The sequence below is a fragment of the Pituophis catenifer genome, unplaced genomic scaffold, assembly GCF_029215685.1.
Source record: "Pituophis catenifer annectens isolate HBS135680 unplaced genomic scaffold, rPitCat1.0.hap2 SCAF_1, whole genome shotgun sequence".
Lineage (NCBI taxonomy): Eukaryota > Metazoa > Chordata > Lepidosauria > Squamata > Colubridae > Pituophis > Pituophis catenifer.
In genome coordinates this window covers 180,574,752-180,599,610 of record NW_027256881.1, presented here as the reverse complement: position 1 = coordinate 180,599,610, position 24,859 = coordinate 180,574,752, and the positions used below count along the sequence as shown (strand labels likewise).

Genomic DNA, 24,859 nt, shown 5'->3' with positions numbered 1-24,859 from the left:
TTTTTCAAGAAGCAACTGGACTTTCTTGTCCATAGATATCCACATGCTGGCATTTCAGAAGGACAATACAAGTAGTCCTTGACTTACAGCACATCATTTAGTAACTGTTTGAAGTTACAACGTCATGAAAAAAGTGACTTATGTCCATTTTCATCCTTACAACTGTTGCAGCATTCCCATGGTCACGTGATCAAAATTCAGACACTTGGCAACTCATATTTATGACAATTGCAATGTCCTGGGGTCATGTGATCCCCTTTTGTGACGTCCTTACAAGCCAAGTCAATGGGGAAGCCAAATTCACTTAACAACTATGGCAAGAAAGGTTGTAAAATGAGGCAAAATTCACTTAACAACAACTTAACGACAGAAATTTTAGGCTCAATTGTAGTTGTAAATTAAGAACTACTTGTAAATTCTTGCCAGTCTTACTCTTCTTACAGATGAGTACCCATATTTGCTTTCTTATACCAATTTTACAATGGAATAAGTTTGTTCCACCTGAATGACTTTGAGTAACATATGCCATTTGCTTTAACTGACATTTCAGAAAGTCCATCTTCGGTGTAAACTTCTGTTCATTTGAAAAATAATGCTAATTTTCGAATGAAAAATTTAGCTCTTTGTTATAAAGTTAGTAATAAAGTTTACATTTTTATATTACATGTTTGATTCACATATAATATTAAGTCATAAAGTAGTTTGGTGTTGTATAGTATGTGAATTAACTTCTATAATTTGTAACCTATGGATTATTTCTTGGGATGGATTTGCATGTCATACTATCTCAAAAACAAATAAACCACACTGTAGGGTAGCCTTATGTAAAACCAGGCAAACTATCACTGAAGATTGTCATTAGAAACATAGAAAACTGGTAACAGAAAAAGACCCAATGGTCCATCAACATTTTTGTTTGTGTTTTTTTTATTTATTTACTTTTTAAAAAATTATTTGTATTATTGTTGTTAGTAGATTGACTCCCACTAGAAATCAGATTGGCCCGTTTTAGCTTTCATTTTTGGAGAGCCTTTGAAAGATGAATTGATATCACTCACTTAATCTTTACTTTTATTTTATACCTTTAAGTTTATATTATGGTAATTATATGTATTTGTATTGTAATTCATTGAATTGTTGATCAAAATATGTCTACTATTAAACGCCAAGAGACTGCAGTGAGGAGTGGTTTTATAAAACTAAACACTCAGTACATATGTTTTAATAAGTGCATTGCTGATACTTAAAATCAATCTGATTATAGTAATCCACAGACATGGCTACCCTGTTTGATTGCCCATCCCAATAGGCAACGGTACCAGCTTCTGAGCTCATAACGATTTCTCTTTATTTCTTGACTACTGATTCAAGTGAGCTAATCCCGAAAAAGAGAAAGAGCCGATTGTTATAATTTCCTTAAAAAACGGTGGGAGGGAGAAACAGGCACCGGCTAATCTCGACTGTCCTAGCCAAGACGTCAATGACAAAAAATATCAACATCAGCAGCTGCTTCGTGGTTGGGATGGATTTATACCAGGCACTCATACAAAATGTGCAAACCGCAGTCGCGCACGGAACAGCCACCTCTTCTTCCAACTTCGCTTCTGATTCTTTTTTTTAAAAAAAACACTCCTCCTTCCCCTTTGAACATTTTTCGTTACGGCTACAAAAGGAAAGAGAAGAGCCTGTTCAGGAGATGGAATAGCTCGCAGGTGAAATAGGAAAGGCAGGGGGGGAAATCAGGGGTCAAGGGGACCTTTTGCAAAAGGGAGGCGAGGATCTGGCAACACTGGAGAAAGGGAAGGAGGGAAGAGTGTGAGAATGCAATCGTTGTCATGCTCGACTCCCTCCAGCCCTAATAATGGATACAGGTCAGATTTTCTAATCTCTCTTGGAAAGCAAAGCATCTCGCGGTCGTTTTTGGAGTCCAGATCAATTGCTGACAGTACTAAATCCTTGGTCCAGCCAGTGCTTCTTCTTAAGAGAATATCCATCTTAACATGGAATTGGGGGGAAGGGACGAAGGAACCGACTGTAGAAATGGAAGAAGAGAAAGGGAAGGACAGAAGGCAGCAATGGGCGGATGCATAAAACCAGGGAAAACGCGGAGCCATGATCTCGGCTCCCCTCCCTTGCTCCTTACCGCTTCCCGGATTTGAATTTTTTCGACCTGGGCGCTTCCACCTCACTCCATTCAAGCTACGCGCTGCAGCTGCCGCTGTTACCGCAAGAGCCTCCCCGGCTCCCTCTTTCGGAGCACCGGAACGGAGTGAGGCAACGTGGGAGGGGTAGGGATAGAGGAGGCGGTCACGCTGGACTACAAGATGGCGGCCCCCGAAAAGAGGTCGCGCCGCCCCGCCTCCTCCCGCTTTGCGAGACGGCTATCCCGTAAGGAGCTCGCCAAACTGCTTCTGCCACCCGTTGGCTTTGAAACTACGATTCCCATCGTGCAACGGTGGGGCGGGAACAGCTCCTTCCATTCCTCCTCCCCCCTTGGAAACTCCCCTCATGCGAATATGAATCTCAGAGCACTATGGGGCTCGTAGTCCCTTAGGTGGGAGGCGCTGGTGTTGGTCTCCGCCGCCGGTTTGGACTTCTTCGCAGTTGTTCTAGGGGGCGGGGCCTGAAGTTTGAGGGGCCTGGGGTCCGTCGTGGGTCGCTGTGTCTCTGAAAAAGAGCTGGCGGAGGGAGGGCGGCTCTCGGTCTGCCTCGCGGTACTGGGGGGGCGTTTGCCCCCGCCTCCGACGGTTCCCGCCGCTGCTCTCCGAGAACCGGCCAAACAAGGCACGCGCGCCCCCGGATCAGCCTAATCCCCTCGGGTGGCTGATTCTGCTCTGGAGGAAGCCCTACGAGGCTCGATGGGACAGAGTTCCTGGTAAAATTTGGAGAAGGTAACACACACAAGTTAAAGTCGGGCCGGGTGTGAAGGAAAAGAGTCGGTGCAAAGTGGGAACAAACGAGGGTACGTGTGGAATAGGAAGGCGGGACACCCAAAGTCACCTCCCCGCACAGTTCCTGTAAGAGGGAAAAGACGAAAACTTTCCTAGTTGCTTATTCTTCCGGCTGAATTAGTTTTGACTCAGTTGGGTGATTAAAGTTGTTGCGACAAAACTTTGGAGATGGAGTCTCGCAATGTTTATGTTGCTTCTTCAGGTGAAAAAGGGCTGCCTCTACAAGAATCAAATACTCAAAAGGCTTTGAAGGTTCTACGTTCTTACTGAAAGGTTAGCGCTAGTATTGGTTAATGTTAAGATGCCTAGGATGATGAGATATCCTTGATCCTATATGCAGTTTTATTGCAAGTATTTTTTATTATACAGTAATCCATCCACCTGATTGCATTGCATTTAGCCCAAATTACAGTCCAAACGTTTAAGCAGGAGTGGCAATATATCTTTCTGTTATGGATTGAGCGTTTCACTGATTTGAATACTAATTTTAAGCATCTAACTTACTTCTGCTTCACTCATTTGTCCCTATTTTCTGGTAGTTTGTATTTGTAATGATTTTTTTATTTTTGTGGGGGGGATGGGGTGAATAACTACTGGTATTAGAATTTGTTAAATTTAAAATTTATTGATGGCTATAATTCCTCACTATTTCTTTTGTTAGTTACCTAAAATGGATATAGTACAGATTGAGAACAGCTTTTATAATAAAATTAACATGTTCATCTTTAAGGCATACTTTTTTTCTTCTGTTCAATCATGTCTGATTCTCAGAAACTGTCTGGACAAGTCCTAGGTTTGAGTGAAAATGATAGCCCAAAGTCACCCACCTACCTTTTCTGCCTAAGGCAGATCTCTTGGTTTCTAGCCTGGTGCTAGGCTTAACCATTAAACTGGCTCTCAAGGCATATGTACACAATCCTTTTTTAATGGAAGAATTGGTGATCTTACAAAGGGGACAATATGGATAGGTTGTAGTCAAAATAGAAAATATGCATGTTGAGATTAAAAATCATGCTTTCTAATATGGTACTCCTCCGTTTTTTTATATACATATTGATGGTTTCCACCTATTCATTTACTCCCATCTTAGCTAATATTAAAACAATAACTTACAAAAAATCTTTGGCATTTGGAATGATGATTTAGGCATATGTGTGCAAACTCTGAATTTAAAATCTTTCATATTTTTAAAGTCTTAGCGTATTCTTTTATCTTTGTTTAAAGGGAAATCCATTAAAAGAACTGCAGGCCTCTTTGAGGAGAATATTACTGTGTTGTTTGTGTGATGAAAACAGGTCAATTGATGCAAAGAATTTTGGAAATGATTTTACTAGAGTTCATTTCTGAACATGTTATTTTATAAAATATGTTTAGAGAAAGAAATAATACATTTTCAAAAAAATGGTTCTCAAATAAAAATATGTTTGCATGAGGTTAATTTGACGTGCAATCATGAATATACAGTAATTATTCAGTCAGTAAGTCAAATCACAACCAATTGTACTTCATTTGTTAAGGTTGACAGAGTGTTACATTTTAGTAAGAAGAAATGTAATGCCACATTATTATCAGCACTAGAGTTAGAAGGGGTGGTAACCAGCTCTCTTGGTGGTGTTAATTTTCCTACTCCCCAAATGTACTTATTTCCAGTTTCTATCTCATATTCAAAAGCAGCAGAAGAAAAAAACCTCAATTTAGTTCAAACAAGTGGTGCTATAGTTAAGTTTTGTAAACATTATAAACTATGGGTACCAATTGTGGTTAAGTCACTGTCATGGTTACATGGACTGATTTCAGACATGTAATAAATCAATCTTAATTCAGATCATGTAAAGAAATTAATATTCTTTGTTTACGTCAATGTCCTGAAATGGTTTCTGATATAACTCTGATAATGCTTGACTATGATTTCAAATATTTTTGATGAGTTGTGCTAGTGATCATTAATTTTATCCAGAACACTATATGTTGGAGGATTTCTGTGGAAGTTTATGGCCAAAGAGGAAAAGAAACATCTTTGGTTGATATTTGGATGTTGAATGTATTGTAATCTTTAATATCTTAATGTTCTATTTCAGAGTAAATGGATTAGCATGATATTTTCCATGAACTAAAACAGTTCCATGTCTTGTTTGGTAAGCACATATTTGTTTTAATGCTTGAAATCTAGCAGGCGTTAATATATAAATAATCTGCATGTTGGAAATATAATAAAGAGGTACAAAGAGAATAAAATTATTTTGTCCATTGTGGAGCATTGCAGAGAGAGGGTCAGAACTTTGGTTCATTTTCCAGGGTCAAAGCTTTTAAATAGAATCTTCTTTGAACTGTAAAACATAGCCCAAAATTGTGGTTTAATGCCTCCTCTTACACCTTAATATATATTAATATATATATATATTACATCTTAATATAATGTTCAGGTTCAGGCCCCACAGCAAGTTGTTGATGAACAGTATCCCAAACTAAAGATTACAGGGATAAAATTAATAATTGGAATGGCCGTTTTACAGGGTCATAAAAAGGGGATTACTTGGATGACTACGTTCAGCTTCTCTCTTATTTATCTAGCTTTGAATTCAGAGAACTGTACTATACTTAATTTGAAAAAGTGAATTTAATCATGATCTTTCAAAATGGACTCTTAGATGTCCCTAAACCCACTGAGATGACATTATTTGGAAAGGATTCATTTCTTATTGTGTACAGTGTCGACATTAATTCGTTATTACTATGCACTGAGGTTGCAGTTTCATATCATAACAGATGAGTGTAGATTAGTGAGTTACATTTAAAGGCTTTATTTTTCTACTTTCAAATATCTTTTTAGGACTGTTCCTGTATTCTACGGACACGAGTTGAATCCATTAGAGTAGAAAAGCAATCAGAAAGCATCAGTAATCAAGGCTTGGTAAGAGAAAATTAATCTTACCTTAGCAGAACTAGTATTACGTTTTCTATCATAATCGTGTTTACACTTGTGTTAAAATGTATACTTCCTGCTGGCTTCCAAAAAACAAATTAGTGGGGAACTCAGCAGGAAGATGCAAGTCCCAGCGACTCGCAAGCAGACTGGCAGGTGGGTAAATCGCTGTTGCCAGGTGGGAGAGGATATGTGAGTGATAGCAGCAGCACACTGAAATAATTTGAGGCCTGGGAATGGTTGTTGCAGGATGGGGAAGACTTACTTGAGTGACTTGGGACCTTTTCTCCTGGCTTCCCCTTTGATTTTGTTTAGGGAAGCCAGCAGGGAAAGTCATAAATGGTGATCACATGACTGCTGGGCACTGCAACAACACTGCAAGTGCAAGCTGGTTGCCAGATTTCAATCATAAGATTGCATGGATGTTGTGATAGCTGTAACTTTGAGGACAGTTGTAAATACCACACATTTAGCACCCTTGCAACTTGAAACAATCACTGAATGAATGGTCAGTAAGTGAGAACTATCTGTATATATTAGAGAATTGGAATTACGTACCAAATACATTTTTTGTCCTCTAAAGCAGGGATGTCAAACTTTTATTTCATTGAGGGCCTCATCAGAGTTGTGTTAGACCTCGAAGAACTGGGGGGCATGGGGCGTGGCCATGGTGGGCGTGACATGGAACTCGTGTCGGGGGGAGGCACCTTTGGTGGCCAAGTGCTAAGGCAGGACTTCCCTCAGACTTTCCCTCATTACACTCATCCCTCCCTCCCTCCCTTTTCTTCTTTTTCCTTTCCTCTTCATTCTAACTTCTTCCTTCCCTTCTTTCCTTCTTTTTTCTTCCTTGCTCTCTTCCATCTTTTCTTCTTTTTCTTTGTCTTTCTTCTTTCCCTTTCTTCTTTCCTGCCCCTTCTTGCATGCTCAAATGCAAAAGGAGAAACATTTCTCCCTTTGTTTTGTTTTTAGTTTTGATAGCCCTCTGTCAACCAAAACATTTTTGGCCTGGATGGCCTCCTGCAGCACTCTGGCAGCCAAAATGGGGCGCAGGAGGTCGATGCTAGTCAATTTGAAATAAGAATGAACCCAGGATATGATTTTCTGAATAGTCTCAAAAGACAAAAAGTGAGTTGAGAAGTAAAAGTCACAGCAGTAGGATGCAGAGGAAGCCCCAGAGGAAGAAAGAAAAGGAGACTCAGCCCAGAAAAGGCAGCCAAGGGAACTGCCCAAGCAAGGAAAGAAACCCTTCTGGCTATAGGAAAAAATGACAATGGATGCAAGCTAGAAAGTGCAGTTGAAAAGTTGGGGTTAGAAAAAGGCTGAATGAGGGAAAGGAAAGAAATGCTGCTAAGGTGATCATCTTGCCTTGACTTGTTGTAGGCAAAATTCAGATAGATTAAAGCTGCCTAAAGTTGAGTCTGTATAGCCTCAAGGATCCCTTCTGTTGTCCTCTCTGCCACCAAAACAGAAGTCTTCCAGTCCTCTCAATGAGTGTCAGTGAAACAAAATTAGGGGTCAACATTTCCCAACTCAGAAACCTCTTCAACCTGCCAGTACAAAGAATTATATCGTGCCCAATTTTTTTTTTCAAAAAATGCTTTCCTGACCAGTTCTTTTTCTTCTGATTGCTGCTTGTGTTCCCAACTATTTTCTTTCCCAACTGTTTTCCTGCAGCACTTTGGCAGCCGAAATGGGGGGGGGGGAGAAGGGGGGGAGGCTGCGTGTTCCCCCCCCACATACCTCGTTTTAGCTAGTAGAAGCATTGCGGGCCGGTCCTTTGCAATTTCCAGGCTGGCCCCATGGGCCAGATCTAAGTACCCTACGGGCTGGATCCGCCCCGCAGGCCTTGAGTTTGACACCCCTGCTCTTGAGTATATGGTAGCACTTTAGATAGGATATATTGTTTAGTATTTTGGTTTTAAAGTACTTACATTATATAATATTTTTAGTGAAAATGAATGTCTGGCTTTTTCATGGATTGATTGATTGATATAGAGAAATGTGTACCTTATCTGATCAGCCACATAGGGTTTTTTTAGAAATTAAATACATTCAACTTGATAAAAAAAATTACACCCCAATTAAAGAAGTTCTTTCCATCAAAAACCAGGCAAAATTAAAAACCACTTGGCACTTTTGAAATGATACACAGACAGGAATGTTGGAAGATTTTCAAAATTTATGTGAAATGACTCCATTTTAAATAATAAAGATTAATAGATATTTTTCCTATTCAGACAGATGAACTTGCTGTATGTTGGGGCCAATCAACCCAAAGAGGAGATGAACAGATACCATTGTCCTCTGATGTATCACACTATGATCTCCAGGTGGAGATAGGTGATTGTTTTGTGATGGAAAGATGTTCCTATTTTATCTTAAGTGAGAGATCTTTAGTTTATACTTGAACCGAAGATATGGATTAGAAATTTTACCCTTTGCCATCCCCTGCCAATAGGTCTGAGATATATATCAGTTTTATCTTTATTAATGCTTGCTTGTATTTTATAACCTATTTCCATTTAACTTCCTGTCTTGCCTTTGATTCAGTAAGTCTTGATATTAGTCTTTGTTTTTATTCATGGTAGCTTCAGTAGGATAAGGATATTGTCAAATCGTGCATGAATAATTATTTTTCAGCTGCAATATCTATCACCTCTTTTTTAACCAGAAGAAAATGTTTGTTTGCATTCTTCTCCATTGTCTCAGATCCTACATGAGTGAATAAGATTGGAATACTGTCTATTCATGATGGTATTACACAAGCACCTTTGTATGTAACTACCACACGATGTTGGTAATTGGTGTGAAGATATCTATTATGCTAATGAACTGCTTAAGATTTATTTTAAATGAACTTCAATTGGTAAACCCTATTAAAATATCAGTTTTAATTCTTATTTCATTTTTTGTACACTATTGCCTTAAACATTTAACATGCTACACCAATATTCATTGATCTATTCTGAATAAGTTGTAAATTTATAAATTGCACGTTGTCTATCATTCGATAGTCACCAGAACATAATACAGGTAGTCCTTGGTTAAGGACAGTTTTGTTCAGTGACCATTGAAACTTATAATGGTGCTGAAAAAGTAGATTTTTGACTGGCCCTCAAACTTATGCCCATCATATTATCCTCACAATCACATGATTACAATTTGGGTGCTTCACAGTTGGCTTGCATTTATAACATCCCATGGTTATATGACCTCAAAGCTGATTTCTGGCAAGCAGAGTCAATGGGGAAGCCAGCAGGAAGTTGCAAGTTGCAATCACATAACATTGTGCTTAATTACTGGGAATGATTCACTTAACAATTGCAGTGGAATTGACATAATAAGTCTGATGTGACCATGTGATGTTTCACTTAATGACTATTGCCAACAGTTGCCAGTCCCAATTATAATAATTAAATGACTACCTGTAATCTTTTTAAAACAAAAAGATCGTTTCAACTATGAGATAGCTTTCAGAATCAGATTCTTGTGTTCTAGTTCACATCAGATATTTATGCTTGCTTTGAAAGGTGTTCTTTTTCACAATTGTTAAGAGTTTGTGAGTCATAAGAACATTTTGTTTATTTATTTACTTTATTTGTATACCATTCCAAAATATTATTAGTTAATTAATTAGAATTTAAGTGGCATATTCCTGTTACTTTGTAGGAAAAGGATATAACAACTTAACTTCAATCTACCTCGCCCGTCATATCCCGACAGGAACACTGGTGGCTGTAAGAATTACAGATCTGGAAAGATGTTCTGAAGAACTTTTAAACGCTTTACAAGTAAACATGATTTTAAACTTGATATATAATGCTTGCAAGGTTATATAAGTTGAGACTTTTACCTATATCCCCATATTCTTAGTAATTCTAGATATGCAAAGAAATTTGGAAATCTGCTCACAGAGAATTAGTTATAGCTTTCTCAAGTAATTTCAGTTTTATATTTTTGACATTGAAATGAGCCACCTATTTTTTTTTCTGATTCAGGGATTGTTTTCAGATCATTCGTGCCACACACATAGTCTCCTATGGCTAAAACAGCATGGAATATTTCCTGTCTTTTAGATTATTAAAACATTTCTTTCCTCCTTTAGAATGAAGTGATATTATCCCACTTTTTCCGACATCCGAATATCTTGACTTTTTGGGCAGTGTTTACTGCTGGAAGAATGCTTTGGGTTATTTCTCCTTTCATGGCTTACCGTAAGTAACTGTTTACAAAAAAAATATCCTTATTTATTAAATTCTTTCTGCACATGCAGAGCAATTCAGCTTTTTGGTACCTAGTTTGTGGAATCTTTTGTACTTCCAAGTGGGATAATTACTTAAAGAGGAAACAATTGGGACTATTTTTTGAAACAGAATTGCTTCAGTTGTGGGCTTTAGAGGCCAGTGCTAATGTGCTTCTTTGATCATGTACATCTATATTCTGCCCAGGACTCTTCCTGAGCTTTTTTTTTTAACATTGCAAAAGTTCAATGAATTTGATAATCCTAATTATGGTAGAAAATATCTGGGCCAGCTCTGACCTTCCTATATTATAAGGATATTATGAGGAGTTACTACTAAACCTTGGGCTCTTCTTTCTAGATTCAGCCAGTTGTCTCTTGAGGACTTACTTCCCTGAAGGCATGAGTGAAGCTTTGATAGGAAATATCCTCTTTGGTGCAGTTAATGGATTGAACTATATGCATCAACATGGTTATATTCACAGGTAATATGGAAGAACTTCATTGCAATCCATCCAGTGATTTCAGCTGAAGCTTGAAAAGTTATGTGATTATTTTATTTTATCTATTTTCTTTTAGTATCATTCTCTGATTAAGATGTATATCCTTACCAAGTATAACAATTTATGTTTTCATTTCTCATTCTCAGAGGGAATTCCAAAATGCTTTAAAATATATTAAACCTCCACAGATATTCCTATTATTTTAATATATCATGTTTTGAGTATATTACAATATGAATATTTAATTTCTGGTACAAGGCATTTTCTGATGAATGCATGAGCTCATTAAGGGTTCCTTCCCTTGGCCTCTAATTGCTAACTCCTAAATTTTAAGAAATATTTGAAGTTTCTAAATACATTGTCAAGAAATGGTACAACAAGAGACAGGACAAAAGGAAAACTTGATCTATCTATAGGACCTCTTGTGTATAGCTAAATTGATCTCTTTGAATTATTACCACAATTGTTTACAGTGAAGTAATTTGGACATGTTCTATACATTGTGACTTCTACTGCATAAGGTTCTAAATTACCTTACATTATATAGTTCTTCTAGTACATACCCTCAGGTATAAAGTGAGTATGTTGAGACAGCAAGATCTCTATATAGTTTTGTGGAAAACTTGTACAAATAAAAAGCATATAATACAATACTTATAGCCTTATTAAAATTAGAACATGCAATTTTGTTTAAATATGCTTTTTAAAAAAAGGGAGTGAGTCATCAAGCTACTATAATTTTGCTATCAAATATTTAGACTCAAAATCTGATTGGGGGAGGAGGGAAGAGAATTAGAAAAAATGTGAAAAAATGGGTCACATTAACTTAGAATAATTCTCTTATGTTGCACTGACCAAGGGATTACTCACACACATTTCACATTGTGGGATTTTTAAAAATCTACCTCCGTCCTAGAAACATTGAGGGCTATAAGCTGGTAATGGCTGGCTACCATATAAATAGCTCATGAACCTTTTCTGTTTTGCTCTAGCCTAGCCCACAGAGGAAACCATCCAGTCTCTCTCCATTTTCTCTCAGTGCATGTAACTATAAACTGAACTGTTGGGTGTTTAGTTAGAGAGGCTTTGTGGGATGAATCCTGCCCACAAGCCAGTTTATCATCCCAGGCTTGCAGAGAAGTAGAAAGAAAGAGTTATATCTTCTTGGGCTGAGGCCTATTTAATGGATCATTTGAAATTGTCACTTCAAATCAAGGCATCTTTTATATTGTGAGCATCTTTGCTAGATACATCTTCACAGACTCAGATCTGCTATTTATTAGTCAAGTAATTCTTAACTAAATTCAAGAATGACTCAAGCAAGAACAGCATCAAGTTTAACGTAAGCAGTATGCCTCAATTCTCTTTCTGATGCAATGAAGAATAGCATAACCTTTAAGCTATAGAAAAGCTTATAGCTATTAAAAAGAATCAAATCTACATAAGTGATGTATCAGAATCTTAACATGTATTTAATAGGATAGTCTTTCTAGCAAGATAATTGGGGTTTTATTAATTAATTTGTTTGTTTGCATTTCAGAAGTATTAAAGCTAGCCACATATTGATTTCAGGGGATGGCCTAGTTTATTTGTCGGGCTTAAATCACCTCTATAGTTTAGTCAGCAGTGGACAACAGTTAAAAGCTGTGTATGATTTCCCCCAGTTCAGTACATCTATGCTTCCTTGGCTGAGTCCTGAACTACTAAGGCAGGTCAGTATATATTAGATTGCATTGTGGAAGTGCTTTCCTGCTATATATACTGCCTCAGAAATTTATTAAATATTTAAATTCTGCATCCTAGAAATTAATCTTAATTATGTTATGTTTACATTCTTTACAATTTTTTAAATATTGGCATTTAATGTTTTATCTAAAACTACGTATGCACTATGAATTTTGATGCATTACAGATATACTGTGATTCCAAGATGTATATTCCATATCGTTTAAAATGGTATCTCTGAATCCATATAGTCCCATGTACAATTACCTTTGCCAAATTATTGCTGAAAATCAGGAAGCCTGTTGTTATATGTACATAGTAAAGTAATTGTTTTTAATTCCTCTATTTCTGTTGACAAATATATTTTTAGCATTTCTTTCCAGTAGAATTTAATTTCCAGTATTCTGGAAAATAAATAAATTTGTTGTAATAGTTGAGATGGTCATAAACTCCCTCCAGCTTTCTTTGAAAGGACATTGTATAAATAGTTAAACACTATCATCATCATATTAAGATTCTTCTATCCCAGGAGTGTCAAATTCAAGGCCTGGAGGCCGGATCCAGCCTGTGAGATGATTACATTTGATCCCTGGGGCTGCCCTGGAAACAGCAAGGGACCAGCCCATGGTGCCTCTGCCAGCAAAAATGGCGCTCAGGAGGGCCGCATGGCTCTGTTTGCACTGGCAGAGGGCTGTAGGAGGCCGTCGCAGCCAAAAATGGGGCTTGGGGGGATATGCATGGTCCACCCGAGCTCTGTTTCTGCTGACAGAGGGCTGCAGGAGACTGTCATGGCTGAAAACGGAGATCGGGAGCCTGTTTTCACTGGCAGAGCACTTAGGCCACCACAGGCACCCCCACCATGAGTGACGTCAAGCTGGTCATGCCCATCCAGGCTACGCCCTGAGGTCAAACACAACCCTGATGCGGCCCCCAATGAAATTGAGTTTGACACCCCTGTTCTATCCAAAGATTTCAAATATATTTCCATTATTTCTTTTTCCTTTTCATCATATAATATATGGAAGAAGTTCCCATTTAAAATAGGTGCTTTCCATAGGATCTGTGTATATTCATTTATACATTTTAAACATCTAATATAAGATGCCATACAAATGGGCATACATATAAATCTTCTCCCCTTTTAAATGTAAATTTTAATTTGTTTTTAAATTATTGGGTATTTTAAGTTTGTCTCAGCCAAATTATTTAATTCATTTTTATTCTATTTTAAATTTTTGTATTTATGTGTTTTATTCTATGGCTGTTCACCGCCCTGAGTCCTTCGGGAGTAGGGCGGTATAGAAATCCAATAAAATAAATAAATAAATAAATAAATAAATAAATAAATAAATAAATAAATAAATAAATAAGTAAGTAAGTACACACACATATATAAATGTAAAATACTCTGCCTGAATCAATCCACTTCTGGATGAAGTCCTCTTCACTGAAAGTTTTACATTGCAATATATGTAGTATATTGGTCCAGTTGTGGATTGATAGATAAATATTTTTACTTCTTAATCTACATATAATTGTATTATTAACAGATATTTTTAAATGTTTTCCTATTTATGGAAATACTTCATCTGAATGGAGCATTCTCCTTACTTGTAGCCCAACACACATTGTCAACATTTGTTCCAGATTTGGGGAGAATAGACTATTATTTTAAAAGACCAAAATGAAACAAACAAAATGTTAAAAAGTTACGATATTTATGTACTTACTTACCAAGCACATCTAAATTATATCAAAGTACCCAAAATATCTTTACAATCTTTTATGAAGTTGCATGTCATTGATATTTAAAATAGTTGACTACTGTACAACCTAATTGTATACTTCAGAGGTATACCTTTTTATTTAAGTTAGTAGAGTAACTTATTCCATATGTACAAATAATAGAACTGTACATGGCGTGTTTAAATATTTCTCATCCATTTCCTAATGTACATTGACAGCCTTTGAACAAATGAATTTGCCTGATAAGTGTTTTCTTCTATAGGATATGCATGGATATAATGTGAAATCTGACATCTACAGTGTGGGCATTACAGCTTGTGAACTAGCTAATGGGCATGTACCTTTTCAGGATATGCCTCGCACACAGGTATTGACTAACTATTATTTTCCAGAGCATAAGACATCTCTTAATTTTGAATTTTTATGTACTTAGTGTTTCAATTCTCTAAGAATTAGATTCAATTCTCTTAAGAAGTATAATGCTGACTGATTTGGTTGGATGAAATGATTTCTTATTTAAGTTCACTAAATACTTGGTTCATGCAAAGATCACTCCATGAAGCATTGTTCTAAGCATTTGTTAAATAGCCCTTCTTTGGCAGCAAAACAGTATGTCACCAATGGAACAGCTTGCCTACCAGTGGAACAGTTTGCCTTCAGAGGTTGTGGATGCTTCATGACTGGAGGTCTTTAAGAAGACACTGGACAGCCACTTGTCTGAAATGGTATAGGGTCTCCTGCTTGAGCAGGGGGTTGGACTAAAAGACCTTCAACGTCCCTTCCAGCTCTATGATTGACTTGAGTTTAATTCCCAATGAATACTGAATTGTAGGAAAAACTGCATGTTTTATAACTTTCTGATAAATACTTTTGCAAAACTTTATTATTTAATGCAGCCACAATGTACTTGGACATTTTGCATTCATTTAGTCATGGTGTTTCTCTGACACTGTTGCAAAGTGACTCCAGTATTTTCTGTATCTTTCTACCAGATGCTGCTGCAAAAACTTAAAGGTCCGTCTTACTGTCCTTGGGCTATAAACACTTTTTCATGTGGAGAATCTAGGATAAAAAATTCTCAGTCAGGAATTGATTCTGGAATTGGGGAAAGCATGACACGCACGATGACAAGTGAGAGACTACAGACTCCACCTAAAACTTTCTCTCCTGCTTTCCATAATTTGATAGAATTGTGTTTGCACCAGGACCCAGAACAAAGGTAATGCTTTAAAATAATGTGCAAATTTGAGTTTAATTATTTTTAAACTGAAATTAGAGCTGTTTTGAAAGCCTGGTTTATATATATGTAAATCATACAGTATTACCAAATTATAATTGTCAGCAGGACATCCATGATTATTCATAATTATCAGAAGACCCATAGTATCCCCAGATGGCAACCAAAAAATAATAATAAAAAAAATTAAAGCAAATTTTTAAAATGTCTGAAATTTCATGAAATTATCAAATTTTGAAATATTTTATTATTCTCATATAAGTGTTCAGACATCTTTAAAAGTCATTTTTACAGATGTAATCGCAAGTTGTTTTTTTTTTCCATGCTAAGATACCTTGAGCCCTTAAGGAGTAATATATGAAAAAATATATGAGTAAATGATTTAACCTGCCTCTTTTGTTCCCCATGTTAAGAAGAATTAATGAGAGATGGAAAGAAATATTTAGATGAACATTTAGAGGAACATTTTTTCTACCCATGACATATGTTGCTCAAGTATATTAAACTGTATCTTTATTAAGACAGTAATATTTATGTTTTAGTATGTACTGCTCTGTCAGTTAAAAGATGGTTGATAAAATCATTTTTAATTAATGTTACAAATTTGAAACTTCATATTTAAAGACCTTGAAAAATATATTTGCAGTATTCTATTTTTAAACTATTAATCTATTGTAGCAAGGATATGTGGATGGAATAATTAAAGTGGGAAAAATACTGATTCTTTTTTCAATCAACTGATTTTGCTAAAAATTGCAAGAGAGGGGAAGTAATTACCAGCTGTTTGCAAAAATTAAAAATCTAATCTGTTGTTTCCTTCTGGTATATAGGCCATCAGCAAGAGGCCTTCTGTCACATGCTTTTTTCAAGCAGGTGAGTTTGTTATACATTTTGTTAGATATTCTAGCTACATAATATCACTGAGTCTTTGGGTCTAGAAAACAAATCAGATGTTGGAAGCTGCAATATCTTTGATTTGAACAGGAGATAACTGTTTGGAGCAGTTTAATATATAAATTTATGAACTGGTGAAATAATGTATTATGTGATTTCTGCAAGTGTGATTTGTGTAATAGGCATTGTCCATTTATAAGTCCTGTTTGAGATTAAGGTGTTGGCTTTCTTTTTGATTTGTGATTTTGATTGGTTATAGAACTGCAACTTATTTGTTCCAGTTCTTAGTTTTATTTTAAAGAACTCATAATATCATATCTATGGTAGGCAATACTTATATTTGCTTGCCTTGCCCCACCCATAGAACTGAGATAGCTGTTGGCATAAACACAGCTATTTTATAGAGCCAGCAATGCTTTTTTCCTTTTGAAAAAAGTAGTTGGGAAAATTCCTTTCCTTGCCCAGTCCCCTCTCCATTATATATGCGTTGTTCAGATATCTACTGTTAGGATGTTACTCTGTACATTTTGTTCAAAGTAAGAGTTTCCTTTTCACCTCTCAACGTGAAAAAAACCACCTTTTTTAGCAATTAAGAACAATATAGGAGGTATATCTTCTGCAGTATGGATTCATTTGTATCTTTCTGCATAAATGAATTACAATTAATATTCTGTCTTTCACTCCAGGGCTCAAGGCAGCCTATGTAACACTTTTACCTCTATTTTTCAATAAATGTAATTATTTGCATTCAGGGGAAGGGAGGTGAGCATAAACTGTTGACTAAAGCAGTGATTCTTATATTATTTGACCCAATTACTGATTTTCCCTGTCTTGAATAATGTTATTACCCCCACAAAAAATGCCATACTCCATGGTTTTACACAAGAATCTTGGCAGTGGCAGATTCATTCTTGATTCAAAAACCAGTAATTACAAATTTCCTCATTATTCTGAGGATATTCCCAGATTATCCCCCAGTTTAAGAACCATTGGATTAAAGAATGGCCATTTTATCTGAATTTATAATGAAATTGCCATTGACCTATCTGTAAGAAGCCCTTGATTTCATAGTCTTTATTAGCAATCACTAATTACTAAGTTTAGTTAGTAGCAATAATATTTGGGCAACAAGAACTTGCATTGTATTTCCATAAACTTCTGAGAAGGTATTCATAATTGTTTTAACAGATGTGTGATGTAAAGTCGTTATTCTAATGACTGCCTTCTTAATTTTCAGGTGAAAGAAGAAACAGAGGGGTCATTACTTTCACTCTTGCCTCCTGCCATCCAACGTAATCACTCACAAATACCAACGGTGCATTCAGCTGCCATCTGGAATAAATCTGAATGTAGATTGCCAAATGAGAAAAAGACATATTGGGAATTTTAGGAATACTAAGACCATACAGGTGGTCTTCAATTTACAACCATTCATTCAATGACCAAAGTTACAACAGAACTGAAAAAAGTGACTGATACTGGTCCTCACACTTGTAACCGTTGCAGCATCCTCATGGTCATGTGATTGCCATTTTCTAATGAGCTTTTGACAAGCAAAGTCAGTGGGGGAAGCCAGATAACCATGGTTGTTCATTTAACCACCATAGCAAAAAAAGATCATTAAATTGGGCCTTTTACTTAATAACTGCCTTGCTTAGCAATGGAAATTCTGGTCCTAATTGTGGTTGTAAGTCAAGGACTCCTATACTTCTTTGGAAAATAATATGATTTACTTGCTGCTTTTGTTCAATTAAAGTTTTTGTTTTGGTATACTTGAAAATGCTAAAGGCTTATACAGATGATGCTATACAGAGAATTTTTTTCAAAGTGGTATGAGAATTTACTTACCTTTACTAATTAAATTGCAGAAATATCTGTACAGTTCTTTACATCTTTGTTACATCTGAACTGTAATAGTATCCATTTATATAGTAAAACTTTGCTTGGAATGGCATATGCTTTTACAGTACTTATGTTCTATGTCTACCTTTCCAATATTAATTTGAAATATTGTTTCCATTCTTTATTTAATACATTGTTAATCATCTCTTTATCATCAAGTTTATATCAAATATATAACTTCTTTAAAATATAGTGTATTTTCCTGCTTGCAAAAAATGTCAGTGTGGAAATCTCTCAGAGCGCTGGATATCTACTACATAACTTTCAGTGGTTGTTGAAGTAGCCAACACTGTAACTTGAAAAAAAATAGCTGTTTTTAATGGAACATGTGTCTTTGAGAAATCAAAGAAAAAATAATTTGCCAAATAGAAGCTTGAAATTACTTGACTATATACTTAAGAATATTGCTTAATTTTCATAGCTTTAATTGTGATCTGCTGTTCAGGAAAAATATTCATCCTTTAAATAAGTAGCCAAAATTTGAACCAAAATTTGTAGGATTAATATAAAAGAGATCTGTATTACTTGGGCAAATGACTATTAGCCTACTACGACAAACTATATTGTGGAAGGCTTTGAGCTGTGTTCAGTGATGTCGTTCTACTGAAATACAAGCATCTATCAATGGATTGTGATTCATAGTCCATTTCCTTTCCACTTCTTAGCTCCAGGGTCAGTGAAAGAACAGAGATCTGGTTAATGTTTCTCTTAGGCTCAGGCATTTGAGAAAAAAAAAGGTGACTTTAAGTCATTTTGTCTTCGTAGCTTTGCTTTTCTTGAGAAGAGAAAGTTCAGTCCTAATTACAAACAGAAAATATAAAGGAACAGGAAAAAAGGCTGCTTTCTGTGAATAGTACTGTGAATAATTGAATAAAGTAAACCTAAATTCTTGTTACCTGTACAGCATACTTTTGGAGATGGTTTAATATTTTATTAATGATTTTTCAATAATGTACATTCTATTTACTCATGTAAAAATAGAAATTAGTTTTAAGTATACAATATTATTTAGCATTACAAGTGACCTTTTAACTAGGAAACTACTGAAGGAAAATTATGTATTGTCAACCTAATTCTGACAAATTTAATTGTAATAAAATATTGAACAAAGATCATTTGAGTGACTGGCGCCTTATTTCATGCTCAACAATAAGAGAATATATAATGCTAGCATTGCTATTTAGAAGCCCTATTGTTTTAGACAGATTGTCAAATAAGCATGATTAGAATAATACCCTAGAACTATTTTGAGACCAGTAACTAATTTTGTCTGTAGCAAGATAGTACAAACAAGTTAATCTAGAGAAAATTGCACTGTATTTGTCAGGAGGTTTTAAAGCAAATAATACATAAAGAATCTGGTGAAAAAATTACCAGTGTTTTTTGCCCTATCAAGAAATGTCTATCATTGTGAGGAATAAACCATGATGATTTGTACTTATAAAGATACTTTGGAACTTTGAATTCTCGCTTGTACTGGAGGCAGCATCCAGGAATAGGAATGGATTGTCCTCGTCTGCTAGCCAATAGAACTAAGACTGTCAAAACTGCAAGAACACGCCTACACCAATGGTCTCCAGCTTTTGTCTCAGTCCTAGCTGTGGACAGACGTGTTTTTGCGTAGGTCAACTGATTTCTGGATACCTTTGTTATTTTCCTTGATTGTGAATTTCCTTGTGGCAGCTATATCACCACCGTGCAGCTGTGCCACCAACTATTCCAGTGTGAAGTGCTTTTAGCATAAGCCCGCTGAAGGCCGCGCTGCGGCAAGTCAGGCCACCAGAGGGTGGTCCCTGACTGGGCAGCCAGTTGAGCTTGCTCGCAGACGCTATCCCTTGAGCCTTCGGCTTCAAGGCTCTTTCAGATTCCGGCGCAGTGGGAAGCTTTGTGCTCCGCTTTGCGCTCCGCTTTGCGCCGAAGGGCGGCTGGGCAGCACGAGAGCTGTCAAACAAGTCATTGAACTTGCTGCAGAGTCCCTGCCCGATTGTGGGCACACTTGTTTCGCCCCGCCAGCAGTCTTTGAGGATTAAGGGGTTCGTTTCCCAAGCCTCTGCTCGCTTGTGGGCACACTTGGAAGCAGCCGCAAGCAATGGCGCCTTTGATCCCAGCTTGTTTGCGGCTATCTCCAACATGGCGGACACGGCTCCCAGTACCAACGGAGAAGCCGCTTTTCAAAAATCTGACTAAGGAAATGGGAGAGGCACCCAGGCAGGGAGCTGGCACTGCAGAGACCTCGGGATTGAGGTCTGCGAGCAGGAGGGCAGCAGCTAAGCTCACTAAGAGGTCTAGGAAAGCCGCAATGCCCTCAAGTGACAGAGAAGGATGAGGCAAGGCGCCAAAGGGCGATTGAGCAGGAGATGGTCAAGGTATTGGGGGGGTGCAGGCACAGGTCTTCCTCAGAGCCAAGCAGCACCCTCTTCCCGCCATAATCCGGTGAGGCCATTAATTCTGACTGGAGATTCTGTCAGCCGGCCCATTCAGTCCATGTCACCAGATGGTGCTGCTGAGCAGGCTTTGGCAAGCAATCTGCCTAGCAATAGGGATTCTCTGCCTTAAAAGTATGGCAACAGCCTGTCAGACACAGGTCTTCACCTGCAGAGGTGACATTTACCCTGATTGCAGCTGGAATCAGCAACAAGGCCACTTTCCACCTGGCATGGAGGCCATTATATCTGAAGCCATTGAGAGGGGCATAGCAGCTGGATTGCAGCGCAGCCACAGCCACAGGAAGGCTTCCCGTGTATCAGACTACTCGATGTCTATTGATGTGCCCATTAAAGAGTGGGCTTCAGGGCAGTTAACACACCATCAGAGGTCTTACTCCCCAGTTTCCTCAGATCATTCTGGGTCTCAGGAGCACACGGATAGAGAGCTGGAGCTCTCAGAGGACAAGGGCTTATCCCCTGACCAGCCAGCCTTTGTTGGTCTTTTCCATCCTCGATTGTTTAAATCCTTATTGTATAAGGCTTCTAATAAAGTGCGCTTGGCAGGGCATCTGCCACCAGTAGACCCACCTCAGGATCCTGGGCATCCCAGCAGATCCTTGTTTTCTGAACCCAAGGCCGAGGCCGAGGTGGTTCCTGCTCCACCTGTGGTGCATAGGCAGTGGGCCACCCCAGGGACGGGCTAATCCTAGCACCCTGGATAGGAGGTTTTTCAACATGGCCCCAGACTTGTCACAGGTGCCAGCTGTGGATGGTCCAATTGTGTCATTGGTGATTACATCTGTCATGATGGATGCCCCAGAGGAGGGCCTCAGGCCGGAGGACAGACGTGCTGAACAGTCTCTAAAAAAGGCTCATTAGTCAGCAGCATGGGCAGCAAAGGCCTCTATTTCAGCGTCCTTTTTCAACCAGGCCTCATTAATGTGGATCAGACAATTACAGGACAAGATTCCCATGGCGGATGTGCGAGTCCATCAGGACCTGAACAAGTTGTCTGCCGCTCTTGAATTCTCAGCAGACGCAACACTTGGAGCAGTGAGGTTTGCCTCAAAAGCTATAGCCTCCTCTACAGCTTCCAGGCGTCTCCTCTTGCTCCGCCACTGGCAGGCGGACGCCAAGCAAAAGTGGTGGCTGGCCTCCACCCCATTCTCGGGGACACACCTGTTTGGAGAATCGCTGGAGCGGCTGTTCGTGGAGATGAAGGAGAAACGTAAGATCCTTCTCTTCCATCTCTTTCCCGATGGGCAGACCCACGTCTTTCCCCATACTTCAAGCGCCAGTCTTTCCAGGGGCCTGATGGGGGAGTTGCTAGGCCCCAGCATCCATTCCAGCCTAGGCAAGACCAACAACAGGATAGGGCAGTCATCTGGCCTGTCATCAGTGCCTAGGGCTGTGATGGTGAACCTATGGCACGCATGCCACAGGTGGCACGCGGAGCCATGTTGCCTGGCACACGCAGCCTTGTCCATTCCTCTTCTGGGTTTGCACCCGAAGCTTAGCTCATCAGACTAGCTTGCCAGTGCGCATGCGTGCACCAGAAACTTACAATGTGTGCGAGGCTGAACTGTATTATTATTATGTGTTGGCTGCTGTATTATTGGTCTCCTGCTGCTTGCCCAGACTACCCAGCCCAAGCCCAGCTGCTCTGCTCCTTGCCCTCTTGACTGCCATCACCTTCCTAATTTTTGGTAAGTTGCACGTGGGCTGCTGCGGGGGGGGGGCAGGCCTACTTGCATCGAGCGGCATGTTGTTGGTCTTGGGGTGGGTGTGTGCAGAGCCGGTGCAGATGAGAAGCAGAAAAGCCTTTCAGCGGGGAGACTAGGTACGAAGACCGTTTGGTGTGATCTGGGTGGGGGAGTGTCCTGTCTTATTCGGCTGCAGTTATTTTCCTTTCCAGACCACTTCAAAGCAAGTGGTGCACAAACTTCAGCTGTTCTTGCGCTACCACCTACACCTCTTTCTTGGAGCTGGTCTGGAAAGGAAAAGCTGCTGCCAAATTAGGCAGGACACGCCTCAATCAGATTCCTCGAAACAGTCTCCGTATGATAGTCTCCTTGCTGAAAGGCTTTCCTGCTTCTCATCTACACCGTACATTTGGTGCAATCTGGGTGGGGCGTGTCCTGCCTAATTCCTGCTTCTCCTCTACCTGCACTCAGCGGCGTCTAGTTGGTATTGGGGTATGTGTGTGTGTGTGCAGAGCCGGTGCAGATGAGAAGCAGAAAAGCCTTTCAGTGGAGAGACTACGGTACGAAGACCGTTTGGTGCAATCTGGGTGGGGCGTGTCCTGCCTTATTCCTGCTTCTCCTCTACCTGCACCCAGCGGTGTCTTGTTGGTCTTGGTGTGTGTGTGTGTGCAGAGCCGGTGCAGATGAGAAGCAGAAAAGCCTTTCAGCGGGGAGACCAAGGTTTGAAGACCGTTTGGTGCAATCTGGGTGGGGGCGTGTCCTGCCTTATTCCTGCTTCTCTACCTGCACCCAGCGCTGCCACGAAACATATGGGCATCTCCCCAGTTGTCTTGCTGTGGGTGCCAGATGAGAGACAGGCAACAGCCAAAGCCATGTGTGTGAGTGATCGGGGAGCTCCTCTCCTCTTACAAGGATGCTGGGAGGGTTTGGATTATGCACTTCCCCACTCCTGGGGGGGGGGGGAAATTGACGAGCCAAACATTTTTCCAAGGGAAAAGATGGGAGGGCTGGGGGGGGCAGGAAACCGATCCAAACTCTCTCCCTTCCCCCTTCTTTCTCCCAACCCCGCCAGCCACTCTTAGTTTACCCCTAGTGAGGCAGGGTAAACACTCGGAGCTGGATCAGTTCACACAACCCAGTTTCAGCCAATGGCTCAGAGCAGCAGCTTTGCTTGAGGAGGAAGGGAAAGGATTGAGACAAGAAAGCTGGAGCTCTGGCAGTCTGTTACTTGATTAAACGTTTTTCCAAACTCGAAAGCAACTGAAGGGCAGGCTTCAAAAATCTTTTCAAAATCATCTCAAGTGTTCGCAGGCAGCCCACTCTAAGAGAGAGACCAAGCCTTCCAGTGGGTGTGACGTTCACACCAGAAGCGTGTCCTCCTTAAATAAGCAAACGTTATCCCTTCTTCCAGACCCCCCTCCATACTCTTCGCTTGAGGAGGAGGAGAAAGGATCGAGGGAAGAAAGCCGGAGCTCTGGCAGCCTCTGGAAAAACATTTAACAGATTAACAGACTGCCAGATCTCTGGCTTTCTTGCCTCAATCCTTTCCACTCCTCAAGAGAAGCTGCTGCTCTCATCCATTGGCTGAAACTGGGTTGTGTGAATCAATCCAGCTCTGCGTGTTTATCCTGCCTCACTAGGGGTAAACCACTGGGATCGAGGGAAGAAAGACGGAGCTCTGGCAGTCTATTACTCTGTTAAATGAGTATGGAGGGGGATCTGGAAGAAGGGATAAAGTTTGCTTATTTTAAGAGGACACTGAACCAGCTCCGAGTGTTTATCCTGCCTCACTAGGGGTAAACTAAGAGTGGCTGGCAGGATTGGGAGAAAGAAGGGGGAAGGGAGAGAGTTTGGATCGGTTTCCTGCCCCCCCTCCAGGCCTCCTGTCTTTTCCTCTGCTTGAGAAATGGCTGCGAGAGGGATTGTTTAGCTGGCTCAGATAGGATTAGCTACCAGACTGGGGGAATTCGTGGTGAATTCCAGTCTGGCAGTCTGGCCGGGGGGAGGGTGGGCGAGAGAGCAAGGCAACCCCTCACGTTTTGGTGGCATGGGGCTCCAAGCGTGCAAAAGAGAACTGCTGTTGAGAGAAAAGTTTTTTGGCACGTTGCGCAGAGCCTTTTACTTCCAGCAACTGGAGGAAGTGCTTTTCTTGGTGGCATGGCTGGACGCTGCCCGGAGTGCAAGGCTGGCAAGCCGTTTGCACCAGCAGTTTACTGCAGGAGGCTTTCCAGGCCCAAAATGGGCCGGGGTGTGTGAACCGCATGTGCAGGGCGCGCATATGCACAATGCAGGGGTGCATGTGCAATGTGGGGTGTGTGTGCACATGTGCAATGCAGTGCACATGCGCAGGAGTGTGGGCATGTGCGCATGCGCAAGTGGGGGATTCGCATTGCATTATGGGTGCTGGCACGCACACATGCTGTCGCACGCGCACACACACACTTTTGGCACACAACAAGAAAAAGATTCACTATCACCGGCCTAGGGCAGGGTTGGGCAATTGTGGCTCTTTTACAACCTGTGGACTTCAACTCCCAGAATTCCTGAGATAGCTTGGCTGTCTCAGGAATTCTGGGAATTGAAGTCCACAGGTTGTAAAAGAGCCACAA

General features: G+C 39.6%; 1 protein-coding gene across 1 annotated transcript; it reads left to right on the top strand.

Moving 5' to 3' along the window:
* Window positions 1–2,647: 2,647 nt before the first annotated feature.
* On the top strand, window positions 2,648–19,233 carry STRADB (STE20 related adaptor beta). The gene is made up of 12 exons (XM_070933243.1): window positions 2,648–2,891; window positions 5,030–5,086; window positions 5,782–5,862; window positions 8,112–8,214; window positions 9,544–9,665; window positions 9,980–10,088; window positions 10,476–10,599; window positions 12,158–12,329; window positions 14,351–14,455; window positions 15,081–15,307; window positions 16,156–16,198; window positions 17,457–19,233. The coding sequence occupies exons 2-12, from the start codon at window positions 5,075–5,077 to the stop codon at window positions 17,607–17,609; spliced, it is 1,251 nt and encodes a 416-aa protein (XP_070789344.1). The 5' UTR covers window positions 2,648–2,891; window positions 5,030–5,074; the 3' UTR covers window positions 17,610–19,233.
* The last annotated feature ends 5,626 nt before the right edge of the window (window positions 19,234–24,859 follow it).

Excerpts from the sequence above, each read along its gene's own strand:
- STRADB (XM_070933243.1), top strand. Across the intron at positions 10,600-12,157 it reads CAACATGGTTATATTCACAG|AAGTATTAAAGCTAGCCACA; the intron begins GTAATATGGAAG and ends TTTGCATTTCAG. Across the intron at positions 16,199-17,456 it reads CACATGCTTTTTTCAAGCAG|GTGAAAGAAGAAACAGAGGG; the intron begins GTGAGTTTGTTA and ends CTTAATTTTCAG.